General features: G+C 46.4%; 1 protein-coding gene and 1 long non-coding RNA gene across 3 annotated transcripts in view; both read left to right on the top strand.

The window, feature by feature from the left end:
• Window positions 1-3,488, top strand: part of LOC119467601 — a 78,809-nt gene extending 75,321 nt beyond the window's left edge. The window contains exon 2 of the long non-coding RNA XR_005196146.1: window positions 2,560-3,488. This is a non-coding gene — a long non-coding RNA (uncharacterized LOC119467601). The remainder of the gene's footprint in view (window positions 1-2,559) is intronic.
• TTLL11 (tubulin tyrosine ligase like 11) overlaps window positions 1-27,317 on the top strand; it is a 274,229-nt gene that overhangs the window by 200,785 nt on the left and 46,127 nt on the right. For both annotated transcript variants that reach the window (XM_017503337.2, XM_037729525.1), the window contains exon 7: window positions 17,804-18,055. In XM_017503337.2, the coding sequence (XP_017358826.2) occupies window positions 17,804-18,055 (252 nt within the window). The remainder of the gene's footprint in view (window positions 1-17,803; window positions 18,056-27,317) is intronic.

Below are 27,317 nucleotides of genomic sequence, written 5' to 3'. Positions count from 1 at the left end.
GGATCCCAGCAGCAGTCTGGTGAGAAAGGAGAGGGGGATAGGACCAAGAAATGAAGAAGGGACCTAAGCCAAGGCTGCAGGCCAGTGGCCCACCTGGGTGAAAAGAGAGATTAAGAGTGGAGGCTCCAATAGCCAGGGAAGCTTCGGGCTAACTGGGCTCCCGGGGCCAGGAAGCTGAGTCACCCCAGACCCCTACTGGGTGCTGGGGCTGCCTGGGGCCCCTCAAGCAGTTCAGGCCTGACTCCCAAGCAGCACATCAGACACCAGACGTATTCCAGGCTTGATCTGTGTGCCGAGGGAAGGAGCTCACATCCCACTCCTCCCGTGGGAGGAAGGCGGGGTACAGCCTTTCTGTGCTTCCTGTGGGGGAGGCATTTCTCCGTGGGGGATCTTGCAGCATGTGCTTCATGGGCCCAAGTTTCCCCTCGCCTGTGGGAAAGTGTCCCGGATCTCCTCGCTGTGGTCAGCCTTCTGGCTGTCTCTCTATCTCATGCCAAGGCACGGTCGGCTCATCTCACGTGGGACGCCACGCTAGTGCTTTCTTATCTCAGGCCAGAATTGAGTTGAAGCCGGCAGAGCTGTGCTGAGATCCTGGGATCATTGGTATGTGCACTGCCATTGCGTTGTCTAGTCAAATTCTCGGTCGCCAACCCAAGTCGATTAACGTGGGGAAGAGAAATTGCAGGTTATCATGCAGCCACCACTGCCATCCATATGCATGAAGCCTGGGGACCTGACTCCCTTGCAGACTTAAGCATAGCCTTCAGAGGGACCAACATCAGAGAAATCGCCACTGCTACCCACTCCCACTCTGACCGCCTCCCTCCAAGCCAGCGTGAGTGCTGCTTTAGCGGCAGCAAAGGAAGCTGCTTGGGCTGACTGCATACCATATTTGTTCTCAAAGAGTTTGATGGGCTTCTGCCACTTAAGAAATTGGTCACATTTAGAGATATTCAGCTTCAGTGAACATGTCATGGCTGTGTATAGGAAAAACATACTATTATCTCTAGAGCTTGCCTGAAACAACAGGCTTGTTCCTGAAACAGATGTTTTGTGAAACCCACCATGACAGGCTCGTCTTCTTGGGCTGGAGTTGGGCCAGCACTTACCAGCTTCGCAAGGACACCAGCATCTCTGCTGGCTGCCTGCTCATTCCACACAGCTGGGCTCAGAGGAGATACTCCCTGTGGCTCTTCCTTCTTGCTCGTGGGTTCTGAAGTTAAACATTTTACAAGCGTGAGAATGTAGAAAGAGGCAGTCAGCCAGGTGTGCCTTGGGAAAGAAGTTTCCAAGCTGTTTTAGTGCTCAGGATGTTTTAGCGCTGTTCAGCTAGCATCTATTGAAGGGCCTACTGTGCACTAGGCACTCTTCTAGTTGCTTCCAGCTACATTATCTCACAGTAACCCCCAAGGGCACCCCAGTCAGAGATAAGGACACTGGGCTTTTACATCAGTTTCCTAGGTCTGCCTAACAAGTTAGCTCAAACTGCCAGACTTAGAACAACAGAAATGTCTTCTTTCACATTGCTGTAAGCCAGAAATCTGAGACCAGGGCATCTGCAAGGCCATGCCCCCTCCAAAGCTCTAGAGGAGAATCCTTCTTTGTCTCTTCCAGCATTTGGTAGCTCTTGGCTATAGTAGCGTGACTCCAGCCTCTGCCTTGGCTTCCCATGGCCTCTCCTCTGTGTGTGTCTGCATCAACTCTCCTCTGCATCTCTCTTATAAGAACACCTGTCCCTAGATTTAGTTCCCTCTCTAAATCCAGAATGGTCTTGAGATCCTTAATGATATCAGCAAAGACTCTTTTTTTTCCAAAACAAGATGACATTCACAGGTTTCAGGGGTTAGGACTTGCTCATATCTTCTGGGGGACAGTGTTCGGCCTACTGCTGCCTTCCAGCTGTTATCTAATGGTTTCCCCAAAGTCACATATGGAGAAAGGGTCTCAGTAGGGAGTGGAACCCAGGCTAGTCAGCTCCGAGCTGAGACAGTGTGTGGAGCTTTGATGAGGTGGCACTCATCCGGCACTGCGAGGCAGGCCCTGGTGTCAGCGCTGAGATAGAAACATGAAGTGATGAGCCTTGTTCTTAAGAAAGTTACAGGCTGGGCACGGTGGCTCATGCCTATAATCCCAGCACTTTGGGAGTCCAAGGCAGAAGGTTTGCTTAAGCCTCGGAGTTAGAAACCAGCCTGGGCAACATAGAGAAACTCTGTCTCTACTAAAGATACCAAAACTAGCCAGGAGTGCACGCGCACCTGTAGTCCCAGCTACTTGGGAGGCTGAGGCAAGAGGATTGCTTGAGGCCAGGATTTTGAGGCTGCCATGAGCCATGATCACACCATTGCACTCCAGCACATGCAACAGGGTGAGACCCTGTCTCAAAGAAAGAAAAGGAAAGAAAAGAAAGAAAGAAAAATTTGTGGCTGGGTGCGAAGGAGCTATGCATATTGGTTCAGGGTGAGAGTTTTGAGTCAAGCCAATCCAGATTCATAAGCTGGCTTTGCCACTTCCAAGCTGGATGACCTTGGGAAAACTACATCAGTTTTCCGTGTCTCATAGGGAAACAGTCTCTTGTGGAAACTGGGAATCATATGAAGAAGAACCCTAACCTCAAAGTGTTGTGGTGAGAATCAAGTGAGAGGATGTGCTTAGCACACAGGTGTACAAGCAGTGAGGGCCCCGGCATCCTGACCCCACAGCCTTTGTGGTTAGCCACTGCTCACTGCTTTCCACCTGCTAGAACGCCCTAGAATATTTGAATCAGAGCCTCCAAATGGAAAAGGGACAGTGAAAGACTTCTGTACAAGTCCCCAGAAACCAGGCTGAGGAAGAGGGAGAATGCAAAGCTCACTTCAGGGTTTGGAGCTTGGCTCACTGGGGGAGATGAAGTTGCCGGTAACAACATGGAAATAGCAAGAAGCAGGTTCTGGGGGACGTATTATGTTCAACCTGGAGCATTGGATTACTGAGGTGCAAGTGGGTTATCTGGGTGGATTTTTCTGGCAGGTGTTGGACTGCCAGAAAAATGACTCTTCAAAGCTACATGCAGACTGAGAGTGTGGGAAATAATGAATCCCATTTGGGCAAATTCAAGTGTTGTCCTGGGTGGAGATTTCTGGGGGCAGAGAGCAAACTAGGAAACAGAAAACAGAAGTGGGTACTCATGAGTTCGTGGTCACAGCACTCAGTTTTCCTGCCTGCAGAGTGGGCACATTGCTTTGTTCTTCCCAAGCTGCTGCTGAGGCTGCATTAGGTCAGGAAGGGGAAATCACCCTGTCGATTGTGCGAGAGGCAGCAGACAGTGGCATCAACCCCAGTCCCCCAAATGCTGAGCAGGGCAGGAGAGGTGCAAGTGAAGCGCCCCCGTTTCTGTGTCATAGCTGAGGAAATAATAATTGTTCCCTCTTCTGGTTTGAACTGGCATTTTGAATAGACTCTAAATTTGTACATAATCGCCAAAGGAATGACACAGTAAAAACTGGAATTTCCCCATTCCCCGGCAAGAGATGTACATTTGCCAGTGGGTTTTTTTTTTTTTTTTTTTTTGGAAAAGCAGGTGTTCTTGTACTTCTCTCCCTAGCACTGTGGAGCGTTTCTCCCACCCCTCATCCCTCGACCACCACCTCCCACACATTCCCCCTGCCCTCTCTCTGAGACGTGTGTGTTTGGCAGGACGGGGTAGGTCAGTAGGTGTTGCCATGACAACTGAGAAAGAGACAGCTCTGACTTCAGCTCCATGCTTGTTAGTAGGGAAACTAAAAGAGTCGCTTTTGTTTTCTTTCTTGGGGGTTGGGATGCCCACCATATTCCTGTTGGTATGGAAACCTTTGGCTCCCACCGGGTGAGTCGGTCAAGTGGGGTAATAATTGATTTGAATGGGTGTTGGGAGAGGCTGCTGTGAAGAGTCGGGACCCAGTGGGTCTAGTCATTGTGTCGCCAAAAACACACTGCTCCTTAGGGCTGTCCCTCTGGGAGGGGGAGGGGGACGGCAGCCTCTAGACCCGTCTGTGTATCTGCAAATCTCCGAGATTTTTAAGCCGTCTGGTATCAAGGACCAGTGATGCGTCAGCATGCTCCTATGTTCTTTACATTTGGTATTCCACTTTGTGCTCACTAAAGCCCCGTGGGTTTGGTGCCGTCACCGCTTTGCAAATGAGGAAACTGACGCTCAGTGAGGTTAAGTACCTTCCCCAAGGTCAGTCAGCCAGGAAGTGGCAGTGTCAGAGCTGAAGCCCAGGCCTGCGTGATTCATCCTCCCTGCAATTCTTGCCACTCGGCTGCCTGCCTTAACCTTGCACTTGAACTTACACAGTCTCTCTAGAGTCTCCAGAGCCATCAGGGAGGCATCATCTAAAAAATGTACCTTGATAACTAAACGTTTAGTACTTCTGTGAGAAACACCACTGCAAATTGTCTGGATGTCTGCTTGGGGGATTGTGCAGTGACAAGAGAAATTAAATACTTAAATGGATTTTGACAACAACTCTTTGTTTGGGAATTCAAATTGCATCAAGAAAAAAGTTAGGACTTTCTCTCTGGACCTGATTGCTAATAGGCATGCCTAATTTATTAATCGAATTATTTAAAAAATCTAATCTTGATAGGACCAAAATTCTTTGAGGAAAGAAAGTTATGAGTCAACAGAGGCCAAGAAATCTTCTGGAAGAGGCTGGGCTTGGGTTGACCCAACATCCCTGGCTGCAGAGTAGGTACTCAATAAATATATGTCAAAGGAGTCATATAACAGCTATCATTTCTTTTGTACATATGACGTTCCAACCAAGGTGCCAGCCTCTTGTTTATGCCAGCCCATCTCATCTCTCAACACCTCTGGAGGGTGGGTTCTATCGTCCATTTTGCAGAAGAGAAGCAGAGGCTGAGTGTTGATGCCACTTTCCTAAGGCCACACAATTGGTAAGGAGTAGAACCAGCATGCCTGTTATTCTCATCACCATAAATTATTAATGTGGCATTTTTAACCCTAAAGATGGGTTTATAGACCCGTAAGCTGAAAGTGACACCCAGAGGTCACCCTGCCCATTTTCTTGTCTTCAGGCAAAATTATCCCAAATTCTTCATGTTCTCTGTCTTAAGAAATACTTTACTTACACAGTCATGTGTCAGCCTGTCTTTTTTGTATCACCTATTAGATGTACAGTTTTGCCAGAGGAACAAAAATGGATTCTATTTCTGGCAAACTCATAGTCTATCAGGAAAAAGAAGCCACAAACTTAAATGACTGTGATATAAATTTAGAAAATGATAAATTCCGCAATGAAGTACTGTGGGAATCGGAAAGAGAGTATTTCTGAGTGGGAGGGATCCGAGAAGGCTGTGGGCTGGCTTCTAGAGTGAGCGGGGAAGGATGAGCAGGATTTGGACCTGCCTGTCGTGAAGGGGTGGGCAGGACAGAGGCATCCCAGACAGAGAGGTGGCACGAGGTACAGGCCTGGGAACCATCGTATGTGTGATTACAATCACCCAGGAATACTGTGGGCAGAGAGCAGGTCAAGGACAGGGGCTTTAGGACACCAACTACCACTGAGGGTCCTAGAGGAGGAAAAATAGAGGCTGGAAAAACACCACGGAGAGTGCATGGGTGCAGGAGCCGGGAAATGTGAGGGTCAGGAAGACAGTGTTCAGGTGCATCAAATGCTGTGAACAAGCAAGATTGAGGAGAGATTAAGAAGGTCAGTGGTGGGGCCGGGGGCGGCGGCTCACACCTGTAATCAATTCAAGCATTTTGGGAGGCCAAGGTGGGTGGATCACCTGAGGTCAGGAGTTTGAGACCAGCCTGACCAACATGGAGAAACCCCGTCTCTACTAAAAATACTAAATTAGCCGGGTGTGGTGGTGCATGCCTGTAGTCCCAGCTACTTGGGAGGCTGAGGCAGGAGAATTGCTTGAACCCAGGAGGCAGAGATTGCAGTGAGCCAAGATTGCGCCATTGTACTCCAGCCTGGGCAACAAGAGAAAAACTCCATCTCAAAAAAAAAAAAAGGGGTGGGGGGGAAGATTGGTGGCAATTAGGAGGTACATGGTCATCCTTGAGAGAACAGCATGTGGGCAGTGGAAGCAGAAGCCAGTATGCTCGTGCTGCGGCCAGATGGGGACCATGCACATGGAAGGACTGTCTTTTGGCCATGCTCTGCCAGGCCAGGGCGCTGACTACAGTCTCCAAGGAGTGGACCAGCAGTAAGCCCCCTCGGCCTAGCTTCCCTGAAAGCCTAGAAAGTATAGGGTCTTAAGCGTCAGGCAGGTCCTGGTTACCAGCTGATACTGTTTGGGAGGCATGTGACCTTGAGTGCTATATTTAACCTGAGCTTACCTTGGTTTGTTCAGCCATGGCAGCTAACACTTACTGAGTGCTTGCCACATTCCAGGTATGGCTCTGAAGGGATTAGCCCACTTAATTCTCACAACAATGCTGGGACATAGGGAGAATTAGTATCCCTATTATAAGATGACGACATCAGGGCACGAGCAGGATAAGAGACTTTTCAAAGATAACCAGCTAGTTGGGAACAGGAACAGGATTCCAACCTAGGCATTCTGGCTCTGAAGGTACATCTTAATATCTGCATCTTAAGGTCTCTGTGTGGCTTAACCAGGGTAATGAATGCCTGTTAGAGTCTGTGACCCATAGGTGGAGCTTACTAAGAGGGACTCCCTTTTCCCCCAACCAAATACAAATGCAAAGTCAGGATACCCTTGTCTGAGAAAGGTCTGTGGGATCAGCCCCATAAGGCCTCACTCACCTCAGTGCAAATCCCATACAGAATAGCATGCAAAAAGTGCTTTGGAAAGTGGGATACAAATGCCATGAGCCCCTGGCATGATGCTGAGTGAAGCTGGTTCAACACCTGTACTGCAGGAATTGACCGATGCGCCAGCGCAGGTAAGGGGGGAGAGCCCTCAAGGCAAATCAGTCCGTGATGAGCGAAATTAACAAAGTGTGCAGATTTCATCTGCAATCTGAAGGAGGAGTATCTGACCTGGGATATGCTTACAGAGTTACTGAATAAGGGCTCATCGGGTGCTCAGTATATAGAAGAGAATTAGGATGACCATGGAAAATGAACTGGGTTTAGATGAAACCGAATGCCAAAAAGAAATTACAGCCTAGGCAAAGAATAACTTTTACACATGGTTCCCTGCCTCGTATTGTCTGTATTCACATAAGCCTATACTTTGGTGCACAACTGTGTTTAAACACCAAAATGCTTTGTGTTGCAGATAGGCACTGAGTATGTAATTAAAAGGATCCCTTCATCAGCAGAGCTGTACAATGAAAGCTCAAGTTGGCCTTTTCTGCTAATTTTGGAGGTGGTAAAGCGGCTAATACAACCACTGATTTTAATTGTCATATAGGCAGCTCTTGCTGTTGCCATGAGGAAATTTTTGTTCTCCCAGAGTAGAGACCAGGCTCTTCCCAGGGACTGTGAGAGAACAAGAGGACAAAAATATTCATTCTGGCAACCAGAAGTAAAGGGGTGTGGAAATTCGGGGTGGTGCAGAGGTTTAGCACATGGGCTGTGGAGGCATACCACCCAGGTTCCAACCCCCGCCTCTTCACTTAAACCACTAACTTAACTGCCCTATGCGGCAGTGTCCTCAGGTGTAAACTCGCATTAGTAATTGTGCCAAACTAATTGGATTATTGTGACAGTTCACTGAAATAATGACTGTATTTATTGTCAGATTTTTTTTTTTTTTTTTTTTNTAGTCAAATTATTTTCCAAAATTTCTGTACCATTTTGCTTTCCTACCAGCAATACGTGAGATTTACAGTTACCCTCACATCCTCACTAGCACTTGTTATTGTCAGATTTTTTTTTTTTTTTTTTGAGACAGAGTCTCTGTCTCCCAGGCTGGAATACAGTGGTGCAGTCTTGGCTCACTGCAACCTCTGTCTCCCGGTTCAAGCGATTCCCCTGCCTCAGCCTCCCGAGTAGCTGGGACTGCAGGCCTGCACCACCACACCTGGCTAATTTTTTGTATTTTAGCAGAGACAGTTGGCCAAGATGGTCTTGATCTCCTGACCTTGTGATCTGCCCACCTCGGCCTCCCAAAGTGCTGGGATTACAGGCGTGAGCCAGCACGCCTGGCCTATTGTCAGATATTTTTAAGCATCTACTGTGTACCGGGAGCTGTGCTGAGGCTGTAGAGATAGTCATAAAACAGGCAGTAACAGTGCCTGCCCTTCTGGGAACTTTCTGTCTAGAAAAGAAATAGGCATTAAGCAGACAGTTATGCCGACAGCCATTTGAGTGTGATAGCTACTCTGAAGAAAAAATAAATGTATCCCGTGGGCTTAGCATTAAGCAAGATGCAGATTGAGCTCTCAATACATTTCTTGATGATGATGATGATGAAGCACTAAGTCGGGGAGGCTATATAGAAAGGAATGCTTGATTCTGTCTCCAAAGCGTGGAAAGCATTTTGGGAAAGGTGAGAGAGAATCTAAGATTTGAAAGATGAGTGTTTTTCACGTGGATCATTTATAGCAGGAGGGAGGGGCGTGGATGTGGAGGATGGAGGAGGCACAGCCAGGCCGTGCAGACCTCGAATGCTCGCTCAGGCCTGGGGGCCTTGTCCACCGTGCCTTGGGCAGTTGGTGCACGCAGGACTTACACTTTGAAAAATCTTTCTCTGGGTTTCAGAGAAAAACTAAGCACCAGCCAGTTTATCTACAGAAAGGCAGTGGCCAACTACCCAGCAGGTTTAAAGGGGGAGTCTGAAGTCCTTCAGGCAAAAGGCATTCTCCTCCCTTTCTGCCTAGGTGGCTAGAAGAGTCTGAGCTTCTCATTGAGAATTTTGGCCACTCTGGCATTTATGCTCAATAGCTGTGTCATTTTTGCCTTCTTTTTCTTTTTAAACACAGGGTCTTGCTCCGTCTCCCACACTGGAGTACAGTGGCACGGCTCACAGCTCACTGCAGCCTTGTCTCCCGGGTTCAAGCAATCCTCCCACCTCAGCCTCCCAAGTAGTTAGGACCACAGGTGTGTATCACCAGAGCTGGCTAATCTTTAATTTTTTGTTGAAGTGGGGTCTTACTATGTCACCCATGCTGGTCTAGAATTCAGGGCTTCCAACAATTCAAGTGCTGTGATTACAGGCATGAGCCACTATGCCCTCCTTCTTTTTCACTCTTTTTTATCTCAAAGGCTCTGGATGGGAAGCCCGGGGGCCTTTGCCACCCCTGGGGGATGCCTCACCTTAAGCCAGGGACTTGGCCCCACTCCCTGTCTATTTCAGAAGGAAAATGAAACATGGTCATTGCTAGTGCCCCTTCTAACTCCAAAATTTAAGTTTTTCTGTACCTGGGTGGCAGCAAAGTAGCAAAGTTCTCTCTCATGCGTTATTGCATCTTCAATAGAGAAGGAGGGTGTCAGAGCAGGGGCAGTTAGCTTCCCAGCAAGGCCTGAAGAAATCAGGCACACGTGGAGGGTTTGTTAGGTGGTCTTGGGCAGCCTGGAGTGAGAGTTTCCCAAGGAGAAGCAGTTGGAGGAGCGGGAGGATAATCTAGCGTTTGGTTACATGGGGTGGAGAGTGAGGCAGAAACCCATATTATCCTGAGTTCCCAGGGGTGAATTCCGGTCTCTCCTACTGAGGGCTGGTGACTAGACAGTGGGTCCCCTGAGATGATGACACTCATGAGAGAAAGATGTCAGTGGTCATGATCTGAGCGGCTGACAGGTGTTGAGGTGCTGTATCCATCCTCTCTGCTAATCCTAACATCAGTCCTATAGGTTAGGTGCCATTCTTATTCCCATTTTATATTAGAGGAAACAAAAGCTTTGAGGTTATATGACTTGCCACTCACACAGCTTGTGAGTGGCAGAGCTGGGATTTCAACCATGCCCTGATCTGCCCCCAAAGCCCAAACTCCAGACCCCCTGCACCACCAGGCCCCCAGCCCAGGGAGGAGGAGCGGACTGACAGCACGCCCCCTTGGCCTGTGTGTGAAAAATATTTCATTGCCTCTGACCATGTTGCAGGCCCACTGGGCAAGAGGGACGATGGCAAAGACACGTGCTCTGTGCTCAGGGTCGGCACAGTGGAGAGCCCTGTTGGAAAAGAAACTTATTGGGAGGTCTTTGTAAAGTGAGCTGTCAGCTCCTTCATCCGTAAAATGAGAGGGCTGGGCCCAGTGACCCCAAAAGGCCTTTCCAGCTCTGAAATAGCACGAGTTCTGGGTCTGCAGGAGCCAGGGCATTAGAGTAAGTCTTTATGCTTCTCCTTTAGTTAATGCATTGCCTGGCTGTGCAGGAAAATGCTCCTGCAGCAACCCCAGGCCTGGCAGCTCAGGGAATCCATCCCCAGGCAGGGACAGAGACCTCGTCTGCTGTTGTCGCCATGGGGTCCTCTGTTAGTTCATATAGTCGACAAACATTACAAACATTACGTGTCAGCAATTCATGGGAGCCCGCAATGTAAAGTAACAGATTGACTTGTTTGGCAAACAAAACGAAGCAGCCAGATGAGCACTGGTGCCCTCCCAAGAAGTCACACTGAGGACAGTTACAGGCCCCCCAGCAGATTCAACTTGATGCTTTGTGGAAAGGCTGTTTTGAGTCCTAAACAACGTGGCCATTTTGTGCAAGGCATGGGCTCCATCCTCCTGCTTAAGCCTCACACCACCCCATAAAGTCAGAGACTTCTCTCCATTGCAAGGGAGGAGAAAATGAGTTCAGTGAGTAGAAAATGGGCAGTCACACCAAGTGAGCCTGACGAGGTGGAAAGCGCCTGGGCTTTGAAGTCAAAGCTGAGCCACCTTAGGAAAGTAGGTTAACCTCTCTGAAGCTCACTTTCCTCATCAGCAAAATGGGACCATTTGTAATACCTAATTCATAGGATTCTTGCTAGGGTCAAAGGAGATGTTACAAATAACCAGCCTGACTCTCGAGGTACTCAGTACCTGATGGCTCCCCGTGTATGGAGCCGCATGATGCAGTGGTTAGAAGCAAGGATGCCAGAGCCTGCCTGTCTGGGTTTCTGTCCCAGATTCACAACATCTTGATTCACATCCTTGTGCCTTGGTTTCCTCAGCTGTAAAATGGGAATCATATTAGTAATAACACCTGCTTCATAGGATTTTATCAAGATGAAATTTTTATAAGTTGCAGTTCCTAGCACATAATATGTGCAATTAATACCATTGTTGTTGTGTGTTGTCAGGTTTTGATGTTTTGTCGCTGTTTGATGATACGTTGTGGAGGAAAGTGATCAAGTGAGGTGGAAGTGGCATGGCCAGGGTTTGTGGGGAGGAAAGGTCATTGCGTGAAGGGAAACAGGTGGGAGTAGGCTCAGCATGGGCCTAGGTCTTAGAGGGACTTGGATGGCAGATGGGGCTCTCTTATTAAGTCCTTTCCTTGTCACTGGAAGCCCACGCCTCCCCTGTTTTAGAGTCTATTGCCTTCCCTTCAAGTCACCTAGCATCACCCATCAGGCAAATGGGGCTTCTGTGATAGCAGAGATTTATCAAGCAACAGAGCTGGGCTATACAGTAAAGTTTATTTTTAGTGACTTCATCCTCCGATTCTTTAAATTAGCAGCAGGGCTAATTTAAGGGACTTCTTTGGTGCCTGGTTAGCATTTTCTGCAGGAATGCCAACATGATACATGTGCGTTTGGAACCCGCTAGTGACCGAGGTACTCGCCTTGGCTGAACAGCAGGGAAGGGGACCTGTTTCTGTCCCTTTGCCATGTGGCACCACTGCCACAAGGCTCTCCTGCCAAGCCACGGGGTTCCCTGGGAACGTGATCCAGGGTGTTCTCTCCCCTTTCGTCCCACATATTTAAGCAGTAGTTGCTAAATCTGTGTGTCTGAAGCTCCCTGTCTCTATGCCCATTACAACTGCCCTAGTTTAGGTCTCATTTTCTTTCACCTAGACCAGTGATTCTTAGACTTTAGCCTGCATCAGAATCACCCGCACGGCTTGCTAAAACAGATTGCCCAGCCCACTCACAGTTTCTGAGTCAGTAGGTCTGGGGTGAGATCTGAGAATGTGCACTTCTAACAAGTTATTAGGAGGCCACGAAGATATTGGGCTGGGGACCACATTTTCAGAATTGTTGACCTAGACTGTTCAGTAGCCTTCTAATACCATCCGTCCTTCCCCTCTCAATTCAGAATACATAGTCCTGGCATGCCTCTCCTCAAAATCCACCACATTCTTCTCATTCCCTTCACTACTATATCCAAGCACCCTTCTCTCGCATTCAGGGTCCCGTGTGACCTAGACCCACGCTAGCTAACCCATCATCACACTGCCAAGTTACTGTTTATATATGGGTCTTGTCTTCCCCCACTTGGTCACATGCTTCTGGGTGACAGGGGCTGTGTCCACCTCACTCTTGTGTCTGAGGCCCCTGGGGCATGTGAGTGCTTGGAACATGTTTCATGGATGAATAAATTATTGAAGGAATGTCTAATTGGAGATGGAAATTAACTCAAGCAACTTCTCAGCAACTGGAATTTGACCTTGCTAGGTCTACTTCTCTGCTTTGTTAATTTCTGAACTGTATATCACTTATACATAGAAGAAAAGCCTCTGATTTGATTTAAGTCAAATTATCACAAAAACTATATAGTGAACTAAGCATGAGGTATGTCATGAGAGACTCCCAAGTGTAAATTCTGATTCCACTACTGATTGGGTGAGCTTAGGCAAGTATTCAGCCTCTCTGGGCCTCAGTTTCCTAATCTGTAAAATGGGAATCGTTTCTACCTGCACTGTAAAATTGTTATGAGAAACAAATGAAATAATATTGGTAAGTTGCTTGGAACAATGTCTGACATGTAGTAGGCCCTTGATAAATGGTGATTTTTAACAGTAAACTTTCCAGACAAAATAGAAATTGGTGGTTTTTCGCAAGTTTTAATGAAAAAGAATTCCATTTTATTTGAAAAACATTAGTAGATAAAATATTTTAGAACTGTTTCACCTATTTTAATGAATCAAGGATATATCAAATGCAATTAAAAAAATTATCCCAAAGGACTAGTCACCTTGATTTATGTATTTTTTTTTACCAGTCACTTTTATTTCATAAGCTCGACATTTCCATTAAAATGCTATTAAGTAAAAACAGGATCTCACAGTATTTGTGATGGCTTGGATCTCAGTGTGATAATTGGAATTATCTCCAGCAAAGATACCATTTCTCATTGTTTTATTTCCTCTTACATATCAGCTTTATCTTTATAGTGCCTTCTTCCAGCTCAGTAAAACCACCTCCCTCTGAATTTGTGGTTGAGTTCATGAAAATAATATCTGTGGCTTTGAAGACCCTTTTCATCATGAGGTTATTAACTGAGATTCAGGAAGGATGGGAAATGATAGTCATCCACTAAATATAGCAACCCTTGAAAGAAATGTGAAAGACTATAGCTAGAAGAAAAAACAGACTCATTCTGCAAGGCTCTGGAGGAAGGATGGGAGGCAGGAGTTGGATCCTGGAGAATGACATCCACTGGTTACCACTGGGACAACCTTTCTAGTTTGAGGTGTCCCGGAGGTGGTGGGGTTCCCATCACCAGGGCAATCCCAGCTAAGGTCATGACCCTGGACGATGTCCTGACCAAATGACTGGCTAGTGTTAATGTCCTTATCTACTTGGGTTTAAATTTCTTCTCTAAAGTCATTTCAAAAATATTCTGGAACTAGATAGTGGTAACAGTTACACACAATGTGAATTGCATGAAATACCACTGAATTGTACACTTTAAAATGGTTATAATGGTGAGCTTTATGTTTGTTATTATACTATGATAAAATAATAAATGGCATCATTGGACAGAATGATCTCCAAAGCCACTTCTAACTGTAAGATTTTATGCTTCTGAGAAGGAGCACATCTCTCAAGGGACTGATCACTGACTCTAGTCAAATGACAGGCCATGTGACACTAAATCTCTAACTGAGGAAGAATGGTTAATTAATACAGAATACTTCATGTCATGAGAAATTACACTCATGAAAACACTTAATGCCATGGGAAGATACTTACAATGTAAAGTATAAAAAGAAGGATTTGGAATGCATGTAATGTAATCCTAACTTTATAAATATAGATAAGAAATCAAAATGTAAATAGTATCGATCTCAGATTGTAGAATTACAAATGATTTTGATTCCTTTATACATTTCTGAGAATGTCTACAAAGAGCATGACTTACTAATATAATCTTTAAATAACTTTTTAAAATAAAAAATCAATAATTCCACATAGGATTTGTAACCCATAATGTGAACCATGCTGTGTATTCGAACATCATGGTGGGTTGGCCGCAGTGGCTCACACCTATAATCCCAGGATATTAGGAGGCCAGCCAAGGCAGGAGGATCACTTGAGGCCAGGAGTTCAAGACTAGCCTGGTCAATGTAGCAAGACCTTATCTCTACAGACAAATTTAAAAATTAGCCAGGCTGGCCAGGCATGGTGGCTCATGCCTGTAATCTCAGCACTTTGGGAAGCCAAGGAGGTCAGGTCACCTGAGGTGAGGAGTTCGAGAGCAGCCTGGCCAACATGGCAAAATCCTGTCTATACTAAAAATACAAAAATTAGCCAGAGGTGGTGGCATGCACCTATAATCCCAGCTACTTGGTAGGCTGAGACAAAAGAATCACTTGAACCCAGGAGGCGGAGGTTGCAGTGGCAGTGAGCCAGGATCTCGCCACTGCACTCCAGCCTGGGTGACAGAGCAAGACTCCATCTCAGAAAAAAAAAAAAAAAAAAAAAAAATTAACCAGGCTAATGGTGGTGCACACCTATAGTTCTAGCTATTCAGGAAGCTGAGGCTACAGTGAGCTGTGATTGTACCACTCCACTCCCACCTGGGTGACAGAGTGAGCCCCTATCTCTAAAAAATAAAAATAAAAGAAGAAGAAGAAGGGCTGGGCATGGTGACTCAGTGGCTCATGCCTGTAATTCCAGCACTTTGGGAGGCCGAGGTGGGTGGCTGGCTTGAAGTCAGGCGTTCAAGACCAGCCTGACCCACATGGTGAAATCCTGTCTCTACCAAAAATTTAAAAAATTAACTGAGCATGCTGGTGCACGCTTGTAATCCCAGCAACTCAGGAGGCTGAGGCAGGAGAATGGCTTGAAGCCAGAAGAAGAAGGAGAAGGAGAAGGAGAAGAAGGAGAAGAAGGAGGAGGAGGAAGAAGGAGAAGAATTATGATAGCAAAGTAGAAAGAGCAGTGGATTATAAGAACTGACTTCTAATTCCAGTTCAGCTAGACAATATAGGCGCGGCAGCTTGTCAAGCCTCAGTTTCTTCATCTGGAACAGGGGCATAGTCTTAACAGCCTCCTGCACAGAGTGGAGTGAAGAGCAAATGCCCCCCTAACTGTGGGACGGTTCTGCTGACTGAGGAGTCCTCTGAGCTATTTTGATTGTTATTGAGTGCATTCCAACTGTACATTTCCAAATCTTTCCTTGAATAAAAACTTACTGAGTGCTTATAAAGCCATTGATTGCCACTTACCCAGTAATTTAAGGGCTAATTTCCGGTAAGGGTGTCGCCTTTTTTCTCATCTTTCTTCCTATGACCTTAACGGGAAAACATTTCATTTCATCTGAAAAGCAACCACCTGATATTTACTGTCTTAAGTTCAAGGTGATGATGACAAAATCATTTTAGCTAAAGGAAAATTGCAGCCCTTTGGGCACATTTGCCTCTCCCAAGGAGCAGGACTCTCCTCTTTGTAGGAGGGAGTATTTCTTTCCTTAAAACCCTCCACACTGTTGAAGTTGCAAAGAGATTTTCCCCTCATGCTTCTCTGCTTCTGCCCTCTGCTTGTCCTTACTTTGAGACCAGCATCAAGACCCACTAAGGAGGAACTGGGAATAGGCCTTCTGGGACTTCTTATTCACACAAGGGAGTTTTTCCCAGAGACTGGCTCCTTGGACTGGGATGAAGAGAGGACCCATTCAGGCAGGGCTGTCACGTATGTTGTTTTGCATTGAATTTAAAAGAGCTTACAGGTTACCACACATGGTAACCTCGATATTTTAAGGCTTATGTTGCAAACTTTTTCAATTCAACAGATTCTTTGAAACTTTCCCAAACACCAAGCGTGTGCCAGGTCCTATAGAAATAGGAGTTCAATTTCTATGTGAAATAGATGTAGGCCGTGCCTTCAATGCGCTCACACAATGGTGGGAGAGACTGGCATGTAAACCAATGCAGTGCAGGCATGACAGAGCAAACAAGGAAGCAGGTCCAAAGAATGGAAGGCATGGGAGAGGGACCAGTGTGGTCAAGAAGACATCTCAGCTGGTTCTGAAAGTGGAACAGAGTGTACCAGGTGGCCAGGGCCAGAGGAAAGCAGGTGCAAAGACACCCAGGTGACTCAACCTGGGTACTGATGATGTGCTTGCTTGGAAATGAGAGCACTGGGCATGAGGCCATTTAATAAAAAGTAGAGAACAGTCCTTGGTACCATTAACAGCACCACATCTCAGTACCATGAGGTGTCGTCCTAATTTTCTTGGATCAGTTAGTCCACCAGCAGCGTTTACTGACCATGTATAACATGCTCAAGGTTCTGTCTCAGGAATGAACACAACAGGTGGGAGAGGGTTACACCTGGCCCCAGATGCTGACAGGATAGGACCCAGGAGTGGGAACTGAGCTGCAATTGCAGAGAGGGCCTTTGAGTGTGGAAGGGAGCTGGGTGTCCGGGGGCCATGGAGTCTCTGGTTCCAAGGCAGGCCAACGAGTGGCAGGTTGGGAGGAGCAGCACACAAGGCTTGGGCTGGAACAGTGTGCCTGGTGAGGGCAGTGATTGGAAATGAGGAGGCCGGAGAAGAAGTCAGGAAGGGCCTCCAGTGCCAGAGTGAGCAGTTCAGACTCGGGAGTCCTCAGTGGTTTTAGCAAGTAAGTGACTCAGCCAGGTTGGCTTAAAAAGAGGTGACTCAGGTGCCAGTTTGGGGGATGGATCTATGGATGGGTAAAGCCAGAGGCAGGAGGGCCTTTGCTACAGCCCAGGTGGGGGCAGAGCAGGGGTTGGCTGCAGGACTAAGGAAGCAGAACTAACGTGCAGGCGGAGGCAGAGGAGGAGTCGGCATTTATTCTGCGCATTCCTGTTGGGTGACTGGTGGATGGTTGTGACATTCAAGGAGATGGGGGACATAGATTTGGGGCGAGGGGGAATAATACGTGGGTTTAAGGTGAGAAGAACATTCCGAGCTAGAGGTGGATATTTAAGAGTTATTAGCTGATAATTTTCTTGAATATCAAAATAATTTCTGAATAAAATATCCAGACTAAGGAATCACAACACTATAATCATTTTTGTATGAATTCCAAATTTAAAAAAAAAAAAACAACAACAGTAAAGCCAGAAACATAATTGTTCCTATTCCTAGAATTCGGTAGCTGATGCGTCTTTGCAAATTGTTCGTTGAACCGTGCTCTGGCTTCTTGCCAGCCCTCAATGAGATTTTTATATTTCTTAATTATTCAATTACTACCCATAAGTAAGAGTTTGAAATCAAAGCCAGACTGCTACATAATAGAGTATTCTCTTGAATCGTGAGTACAGTAAAGGAAGGTTTTCATGCTGGGAAACCAGGATGGGTGGAAGGAGGAAGCACACGTTTCCAGCCCTGGCTCTGCCTTGACTTCACGTCCTGGCTTTGCTGTGTGCTAGCTGTGTGAGCTTGGGCAGGTCACTTCTCTGCTGTCAGTCCTGCCGCCTGTAAAATAAAAATATTGGCAATGCTGCCTCCCAAGGGGGTGGTAGATCTGCAAGGGAAAGTGTTACATCATTCATTCCTTGTGTGTTTCAGGTCTCAGCAGCTTGAAAAACCATTCGGTGGCAAGGAAGATGCTTTGGACGGCGAGCTGACCAGTGCTCCAGATGGCAACGCCAATCCCGAAGCCCACCTGCCCTCCATTTGCCTCAAGCAGGTGTTCCCCAAGTACGCAAAGCAGTTCAACTACCTGCGCCTGGTGGACAGGATGGCAAATTTGTTTATCCGGTTCCTGGGAATTAAGGGGTCAATGAAGTTGGGACCAACAGGCTTTCGTACCTTCATAAGGTCAGTGAGAACAACCCCCTCTGGCTTGGGCTTTGGGTAGGGTGGAGTCCAGTCTCACATCTGGCTGGTTGGGTCTCCTTGACTACCCTTGGGAGAATCTGTGGTGCTGGGTCAGTACCCCACTGGAGCTTGGATCAGCCTAGTGGCTGGCACACGGTAGACTCTCATTCGTTGAGTGAATTAATGAATATGATGGATGTGACAGCATTCACAACCTTATGTTCATGATTAAAAAGCAATTCTGTGCCCACCTTGAGCTGAGTCCAGAAAACGCATATTAATAATCGCCCCTTGGAGTCAGGCAGACCTCGTGCCTCTTAACCAGGCTTCTCCCAGTGGTGCGTGGCTGTGTGCTTGGCGTTCGTGAAGCCACAACAGAGAAGCAAAGCACATCTTTCCAAAGTGTCAGTTTCAGGAGGGAAAAGTTAAATAATTCAGCTGATAAACATTTTAATACATTTGTTCTAATATAAAAATAACGTGGCTATGTTATAAAGTATAATGCAAAATTTGCATGAAGTTTAAAGATAAAACATGAGATAAAGAAATCATATCTTTGCTGCAGCCTGCAAAGTAAGCAATTGCCACTTGTTTTCCTGAGATTACACATTAATTTCCCTCTACCCTGTGGAGCACTTTGGGGCAATACAGCAGCATTTACTAGCTTCTAGGGCAAGAAACCCTAGGGCACCCCTAAACCTCAATGACTTTATCCTGACAAAAGAGGATGAAGCTGTCTATGGCCTACAATAGTGTGTGTAAGATTAGTTAAGATTCCATAGAAACATCTAGCATGTGGTAACTGATCAATAAATGTCAGTTTCTTGTTACAAGGTTAAAAGAATTTCATTAAATTATATGTATATTTATATAGATATATATGATCTTACACAGAGTCTTGATCAAAGAAGGTTCCCACTAAGTATGTATTAAACTGATAACCCTAGATCCCTTTAACAAATAGAATCGGCTATACTAGGGAATTGCTCCTTAGCAATTAACTGTGGCCTATACACCCCGAGGAGCATGTCTGCTAGGACTCAATGTTGCTGTTGTTTTTCTCATCACTGATTTTAATATTTTTGTCTTGCACCTCAAAGTCACACTTTCTACAGTTTTATTCACTAAAATAATTAGAAGTCTTGAGTGGGAAACCACTTTTGTCAAAAGCTTGTCTCCAAAGAAGTTTTATAAATTCTAACTCTAGCCCTCTGCTATTCCTGATAGGATGGTAAACAGAAGTATTGGCAGGAATTTTGCCCTTTCAGTACACCTGAAGTAGTATTTTTGCATGCTGACTTTGAGAAGGGATTTGTGTTAGTTTCAGGAGGTAGGGCTGGGATGGGGGAGAGAAGCCCAGTGGAGAGAGGACAGACTTTTGAGATCAGACAGACCTGGCTTCAGAGTCAAGCACGTTACTTAATAGCTGTGTGACAAATTCCTTATCTTCTCTGCACTCAGTTCTCTCATCTGCAAAATGGGAACAATTGTTCCTGCCTTACAGGATTGTTATGAGGTTGGGATAATTTGTCACAAAGCAGCTGGCCTGATGCCTAGTTCATGGGAGCTGCTTGTTCAGCGGGAGTCTTGTGCTTATTATTCCATCAGGCAGTGGGAAGTTTCACGCACATGTTATTATTTGCGCTGAAAAGACTCCCTGACAATACTCTCTGACTCACTTAGGAATTACATTTGGCTTTCAGAAATAGGTAACCATCTACAAATAGCTTAAATAGTAATTTTCTTTCATACAACAGGAGCTTTTGCAGTGGGGGTTCTAGAACTGGCGAGTGACTCCACAGCCATTCAGTTTGATCACAGTCATTCAGTCACAGTATGATCCATGTTCCACTTTTTGTCTTTTTGCTCATCCATCCGAAATGTGTACTTCCGCTTCAGGGTTGTCTTATAGTCACAAGAGGGCTGCTCAAAGCCCAGCCATCATGGTTGAGTTCCAGGCAGAAAGAGGAAGAAGGGGAGGAAGAAAACAGGCCTCCACAGATGAATTAGATCCCTTTAAAAGGCTTTCCTGGAAGCTGTATTCAGTGACTCCCCCTTCCATCTTACTGACTGCCAACATCTGCATGGGAAGCTGGGAAACAGAATTATAACTGTGCGTAGTGTTGTCCCATTAGAGTGAAAAAGAGAAGTAAAATAACAGATAGGTAGGCAGGCTCTGCCCCTTTGTGATTCCTGGACCTTGTAACTTGAGGAAATAGCTTAGTGACAGAGGCCCCAGGTCATGAGGGCACTTAGGGCACTGTGGAAGTATATCGGGACCCTGGAGAATGATGAGATTGAGCAAGCTGGGGTGCTTGTCTCAGCATAAGGGCACAGACCTTCGGAGCAAAGGCAGAAGCTTTCTTGGCCCTCCCCAGCTTTTGTGCCATCACACGGAAGACTCAGTTCAAGATCACAGAGCATGAGGGCTAGACTTCACGGGGATGACATCTAGGGAGTTGCAGGGAACCCTGGTCCTGTGAGATCTGTTCTATCTCAACCTTACGTTATAAAGGGTTATGTCTGGTTTGAGCTAACAACTGTTCCTGAGCACCTGGTAGCCATGGGACACTCGAAGGCAAATAAAGGGACTCTGCCTGCCCTCAAAGGGCTGCCAGTCTAACAGACAGCATGCAATGAACACGTAATTAAATGCAATGTTTTGGCAGAGTCACAGGGCGGTGGCTCATGGACTCCCCAGTGGGGCAGCATTTGGTGTGCTACAGGTATAGAATGCGGGAGGTTTTGCCTCCCTAGTGGAATCAAGGCAGGCCCCCGAGAGGAGGCAGGGTTTGGACTGGTAGAAGCAGGATTTTTCCAGGCAGCAGGGAGAGCCTGAGAATGGATGGCACGTATAGCCCAAATTTAGAAGTTAGAGAGGTTTATCATCTTGGCTAAATTGCTGGTAGAGACGGAAATGCTTCCTTTTTACTCCTTATAAAGTCCTACCTGAACTCAGAAGGAGAGATTTGAAAAGTTATTTATGGTAAGAATCACCATCTCACTTGCCTATAGGTTAGGCAGGAGGCATCAGCTGTCACAGAGGGCTGGGCAGGCAAGGTCAGGGAGGGAGGCAGGCTGTGGCAAGCCGGAGAGCACATCTCTGTCTAAGGGAAGGCGTTGCTGGGCTCACATCACCAGAGCTTTTGACTTTTCCATCCTAAATATCTATGTAAGATTTCAATACGTATCTATAAATGTTGGCCATTTGAAAAGTAATTTTAAACACTGTGGATTTAATGAAAGCATGACTGCCCATTGACACCATTGGTGGGTGGCTTCTGGTACGAGAGGAGGAGGTACCTGTTAAGAGGACTGCTATGACTCTTGGAAAGAAAGAAATAATTGACAATGGTTCTAGCCAAGAAGATTCCTAACATGCTCTCAGACTGGAACCGGGCGAGGTCAAAACTATTGCCACACATCTGTCTCCGTGTGATAGGCTTTATGATTTTCCACCCTTTTGTTCTCTATAATTAAGGCCATTTGCATGAAAACCTGGGTTTTGTGACCTTACAGACTATTAAGTTCCTGCAGCCATCATTCCCAATCAGTGGCCAGGCTCGATTAGGGAGCCGTGGTGACTGACCATGACACTGAGACCCACGTCTTCAAGTGGGGACCAGGCAGCCAGGGCACGGGGACTCAGACTGAGCCCTCTCCCTGCTCTCTCCCCTCCCAACAAATGCATGTAGTGATTAAAAATGCAGGAAGAAATGGAGAAAGCATTACACAATCCTTACTAGATTGTTTTTTTCTTTTTTGAAATGGATGAAGGCTATGCTGAAGCTCAAGAGATGGGACATGACTTGCCCAAGGTCACACAGCCGGAATTCACGTCTAGTCCTTCCTCGGAAGACAGAGTAGTGGGTTTGAGAGCTGTGGGGAGGTGGAGATGGAGTCTCACTCTATTGCCCGGGCTGGAGTGCAGTAGTGCGATCTCGGCTCACTGCAAACTTTGCCTCCAAGGTTTAAGCAATTCTCCTGCCTCAGCCTCCTGAGTAGCTGGGACTACAGGTGTGTACCAAGATGCCTGGCTAATTTTTGTATTTTTAGTAGAGATGGGGTTTCACCATATTGTTCAGGCTGATCTTGAACTCCCGACCTCAGGTGATCCACCCACCTCAGCCTCCCAAAGCGCTGGAATTACAGGCGTGAACCACCGTGTCCGGCCGGATTTTTCTTTTTCAAATGTACCAAAAAATCCTAACAGCAACCTAATCATAAAAGATGATATTCTCCGCCTTTAGATTTCTCTGAGTATGTTCAGTCTTGCCAGCTAAATTTAACAGCATGCATTTTCTCTTGCTAACAACCCTTCTCTCTCTTCCTTCTACTTTGGTTTAAATTTTGCTTCATTATGAATTAATAATATTTATGCCATATGTTAAATCGAACCAAGTGCCCTTCTCAGGAGCACTTTGAAAAAGACATATTGGCTGGCGAGATATACACTCCTCTCAGCGCTCCCACGCAAATGGCAGAGGCTGAACTTGCTTTTCATCTGTTCTACCCACTCTCTCTCTCCAAGTTCCTTGAAGAGAACTAGAGGGAAGAAAATAATAAACACTCCAGTTGAATTTATTTCCAGTGTCCATCTCTTATAATGTGCTGCATAGATCAGCAGTTTTCGGAGTGAATTATGCTAATGCCAGTCTGGCCATCTTCTATTTTTCCTTTTCACCAAGAAATGAGAAATAATGAACTGTTCTTCTCTCGTCTAGACTTAACTCTCTCTCACCAGCTTTTCGTGTCACTTCCTCAGGAGGCACATGATAGCAGCGCATATTACCATGAATTAAGTGCCCTTTTTCTTTCTTTTTTAACATTTTATTTTATAATAATTGCTGGGGTGTGAAGCCATCTTTTTCCCCGAGAAATAGACATGATCTGATTGACTCTTCAGCTTGACAGCTTTCTTGGAGGGAGATGCGTTTTTGTCGTTCTCCTTCCTCTAGATTACTGATTTGGGGGCCATCTATGTAATTCACGAAGGGAAATTTTTACAAATGTATCCCACATCAGAATTTGATGTCAATTTGCATATGCTGTGTTTTTCATAATGGCAGCCCAGAAATTAAGCAGTTTGCCAAACCAGCTTTATTTCTAGGAAATGCAGCCGCGTCTCTGTCCCACGAGCATTTTCTTCCTGTGAGGTTCTCCCACTGGGTGACCTGTGATCCTGGGTCTCCTGAATGAGGGGAAAGTTTTTCTTCCTTTTCCCTTTCCCCTTCCACTCCCTTTTATCACAAGGAGATATTAACCTGCTTCATAAAGGGTAGCTGCGGGGGGTTTTAGTCTCTGAGAGGCAACATTGTGTGTTAGAATGCTGTAGAATAGGAGCGTAAGAGGCCTTGCTTCCCCTTCTGTCATTAACTCCTCAGTGATCTGATAATCTCCCCCACTTCTGTGATGATCCCTTTCCAGCAATATTGCATGCTTTGGATATCAATGGCCTTTCGAAGCCATAAATTTTAAACTGGAGTTGTCTCCTTGCCACTCCCCCATCAGATGTTTATGTAGTGTGGTTTTAAAAAAATAAATATTGATCATTTGTTAGCTTTCATGTTATAGAACCCTCTCCAGAAAAAGAAAAATAAAAAATCAAGAAGCTTCTTTTCTGAACAGAGAAGGAGAAATACAAAAGAAATTCTATAAATAGGATTTTATGGAGTGGAAAAAGTTGGTTCCTATATTTCCCATGAGATGTCAGTAGTTAAGAGGAAATGAGAATGATCATTTCAAATCTTTCTATACTTGGACTCCTAATGAACTTAAATGATTTGTGAGTCTTTCCCATCACATGTGCCCAAATTCCTTTAATTCTGGAAAAAAAAAAATCCAGACTATTTCTTGAAACTGGTTCTGCATCAGAGAGGAAGGATGGGAACTGCCATTTGCCACTTCCCCATGTGCACCAGGCACTGAGCTAGTCCTTGAAAGAGCCTTGTATGGTGAGCGGCCTTATCCTCACGGTACAAATCTCAGTTTCCTAATGTCAATGTAGACAGCCTCCGTGACTTACACAAGGTCACACAGCAAAGCCAAGATCAAACTCATGTGCATTTGCCTCCAAAGCTAGTCTTTTCCAGGTACATTTCTAACCCATCCTTTCCTAGAAACTTTTCTGGCTTCTCATGGTACCCTATTTCTTGGACTTTTCTTCCACTGAAGAATTTATGGGCCATTTTAAGAACTGCATCCCCAGGCGTAAGGGAAAACTGTTCTCAATGATTAGGAGCCACCAAGGCTTCACATTTTTACCCCAGACTCTGAGATCATGTACAGTCTCTGAGAGCGGTATCCAAGGCCCATTCAGCTCTTCACTGCTCAGAATACTGCCTCCACAGAGAGGGCACAAATACATTCACATTGAGTGACAGATGGGATGAAAAATTCATTTCAAAGTCTTGATATCTTGATTGTTGAAGTCATTCATTTCCTGTTTGAGTTTATGGAGAATGTTTGGTAACCACAGGGCAAATCCATGGTATGGGACTCTCAGCCCGAGCCCCATATCCCAAAGTTTGCAACAGGAGTGCTTTAGAGGCCCCAACCCTACTGGTCCCTGGCCTGAGACCTGGTTTCTTGATTCCTGAATTCCTCCTGCACCCCTGGACTAGGCCACCTCCCCACAACTCCCAAACCTACTACTCTACCATCCAAGGGAGAACTAGATGTGAATTCTGGCCATGTGACCTTGGGCAAGTCACGTCCCGTCTCTTGAGCCTTAGCATACCCTTCATCAAAATGGGACTAGGAATACCACCCTTAAAGAATGGTTAAAATCCAGAGAGCTAATGAGCAGGAAAAGCCCTGGCATACAGATGGTGCCCAAGAAATGCCTACAGTATCAAAATTCTTCGAAGGCATTTGCATTTCCTGCCTACCGCAGCCAGCATGGATCCCTCCTCTGTCCCAGCAGCAGACGCTGCAATCAACTCTATTTGCAGGCATCACTAGGGAGAAAGAGTTACTTGGAAAGCGAATAAATGGAGAATTTTTTTGGTAAATTACGGTTCCTGCTAAAGGTTTGACACTTCTATTTTCTACCTGTCAGAAAACAAAAAAAATAATAACTATATACCAGTGGTCAGTTTGGTTCCCCTTTTAATACTCCATTAACCCACAGAGCAAGCCAGGCAGGGCTTCCTCCTGTCTTGTGGAAGAGCAGGTAGCCCAGAGGACACTGATATGATAATTAGAGGACACTGTGGCCATTCCTAGTGAAGCTTTGTAAATTAGCAATGCAGGCTGCTGGAATACCTAGGGAGAGACTGGGACATCATGCCCCACAGAACCCACTAGGTAGCCGTCTTGGCGACAAGTGACGTGAAAACCTCGGCATCCATTGACAAGTGGTTACTGGGGCCCAATAACTGTGTGGTGATGTGCTTTGAAGTCTGCCGCCGTGACTTGTGATTGAAATACGGAACAGGAGCCCAGGAGGAAGCAGGATGTGCATTGACGGCCTGGGAAATACAGGCGGGAAGAAAGGAAGGAAGGAGGGAGGAAGGGGGCGAGAAAGTGTGCTGGCATACAAGGAGCAGCAGCCTCGTCTGGGCACCATGCGGGGCACATGCCCAGCCGCTGTCGTTAGGGGTGTGCTTGGGTTTGGAGAGGGGCCTCTGATGCCCAAACCCTGCTTGCCCATCAACCCCTCCCCTGTCTGGTCCCTAACAGAGCTATTCACACAGGGGATAATGACAAATGGGAAATCAAAGAGCCACTTCATCATTAGCTGAGGCAGGGGATGTGGATTCATTTGAAAAGTTGAAAGCAGCATTGAATGTAGTTCAGCCAACCTGACAGCTGGCCCAGAGGCCTAGCTTTCAGGATTCCCTGGACAAATCCAGCCCAGAGCAGGGGTGCACCCAGACAAGCCAAGGACTGCTTCCAGTCTGAACAGAGAGCCCAAGCCCAGTACACAGACATTCCGGCTGGTGCGCTCCATTTCTCCAGAATGGGCGGGGTCACTCACCGAAAGTTTCGCTCTAGGCAGCCTCTGGGGTGGGATGGTTCTGGCTCTAGAAGAAAAGGGAAAAGGGGGAGAGAGTTGTGGAAGGGAACTCGCAATTGCTGTGGACCTACCAGGCGACAAGCACCATGCTGTGTTCTTGGCATATACTCATTGCCCCAGAAATCTTGTAGGCAGGTATTATCATTTTCATTTTGGAGCCCAAGAAATAAAAGCACGGAAGGTTTAAGTAAATTCCATGCAGTCACACAGCTAGAAAACATTCCAGTCAGGATTTAAAACCTAATCTGTCTGATGCCTAAATCATGCTCTTTTCAGCATACAAGGCTGCTGTCCCCTTCACATGTCCAGACCAAAAAAAGGCTGGGGAGGGGTAGGAGGATTCTAAACACCCCTGCTGTGGCCTAGACAGGGAGTCCCAATGCTGACCTCAGACTGAAAACCTGGTGACTGTGGCCTCCCTGCTCCTAAGCAAGCGGAACATCCGAAGCTCAGAGGCCTGCCCCCTTCATCCTCCTGTCATTTCCAGATGACTCCCCTAAAGTCAGGAATAAGGAACCTCCCCAGCGATGCCACGTCAGCCCACACAGAGGAGCGAGGACCCAGCCTGTGCTGTTCTGCTCTATAAATCTTGGGCTTAGTGTGGCTGATCTGGGGCTTATGTAGAATCATCTGGTGACAGATTAAGATGGGTAAAATATAGAAGCCTTGAACTCTTGTCCATAGATTTGTACACAGGGACTCATCTGGTGAGCCTTTCCAGGGGGAATTGCTCCTGGACAGCAGTGATGGCTTCAGCCTGTACTGGTAACATGCTGTCATCCTCGGGTCATCTGAGCATGACACCGTCAGCCACCTGGACACTGGCTGGAGAGGGCAGTGCTGAGGGCCCAGCTTTCCCTCCCCCTCCTGGAGACTATGAGATGGGAAGATGAGGACACGAGCATGGGGGTATTTCTTGTGTGGAGTTTGTTCCCATTTGGAGCAGGCAGGGACCCACATTGCCATGTAAGGTCGGGCCAATACACAATGACTGTAATAAAGACCAACTGTTTTACAGGTGAGGAGACCAAGATTCAAGAAGGTGAAATGGTTTAACCAGGGCTATGCTGCTTCCAAGTGGCAGAGCCAGGCTACAACTCAAGACTTGCCCTCCTAGCTAGGCGTGCTGGCTCATACCTGTAATCCCAGCAATTTGGGAGGCTGAGGCGGGTGGATCATCTGAGGTCAGGAGTTCGAGACCAGCCTGGCCAACATGGAGAAACCCTGTCTCTAATAAAAATA

The sequence above is a fragment of the Cebus imitator genome, unplaced genomic scaffold (genome assembly GCF_001604975.1).
Source record: "Cebus imitator isolate Cc_AM_T3 unplaced genomic scaffold, Cebus_imitator-1.0 Scaffold309, whole genome shotgun sequence".
NCBI classification, from domain to species: Eukaryota; Metazoa; Chordata; class Mammalia; order Primates; family Cebidae; genus Cebus; species Cebus imitator.
Note: the sequence above shows the minus strand (reverse complement) of the source record. Positions and strands in the feature narration are given on the sequence as shown.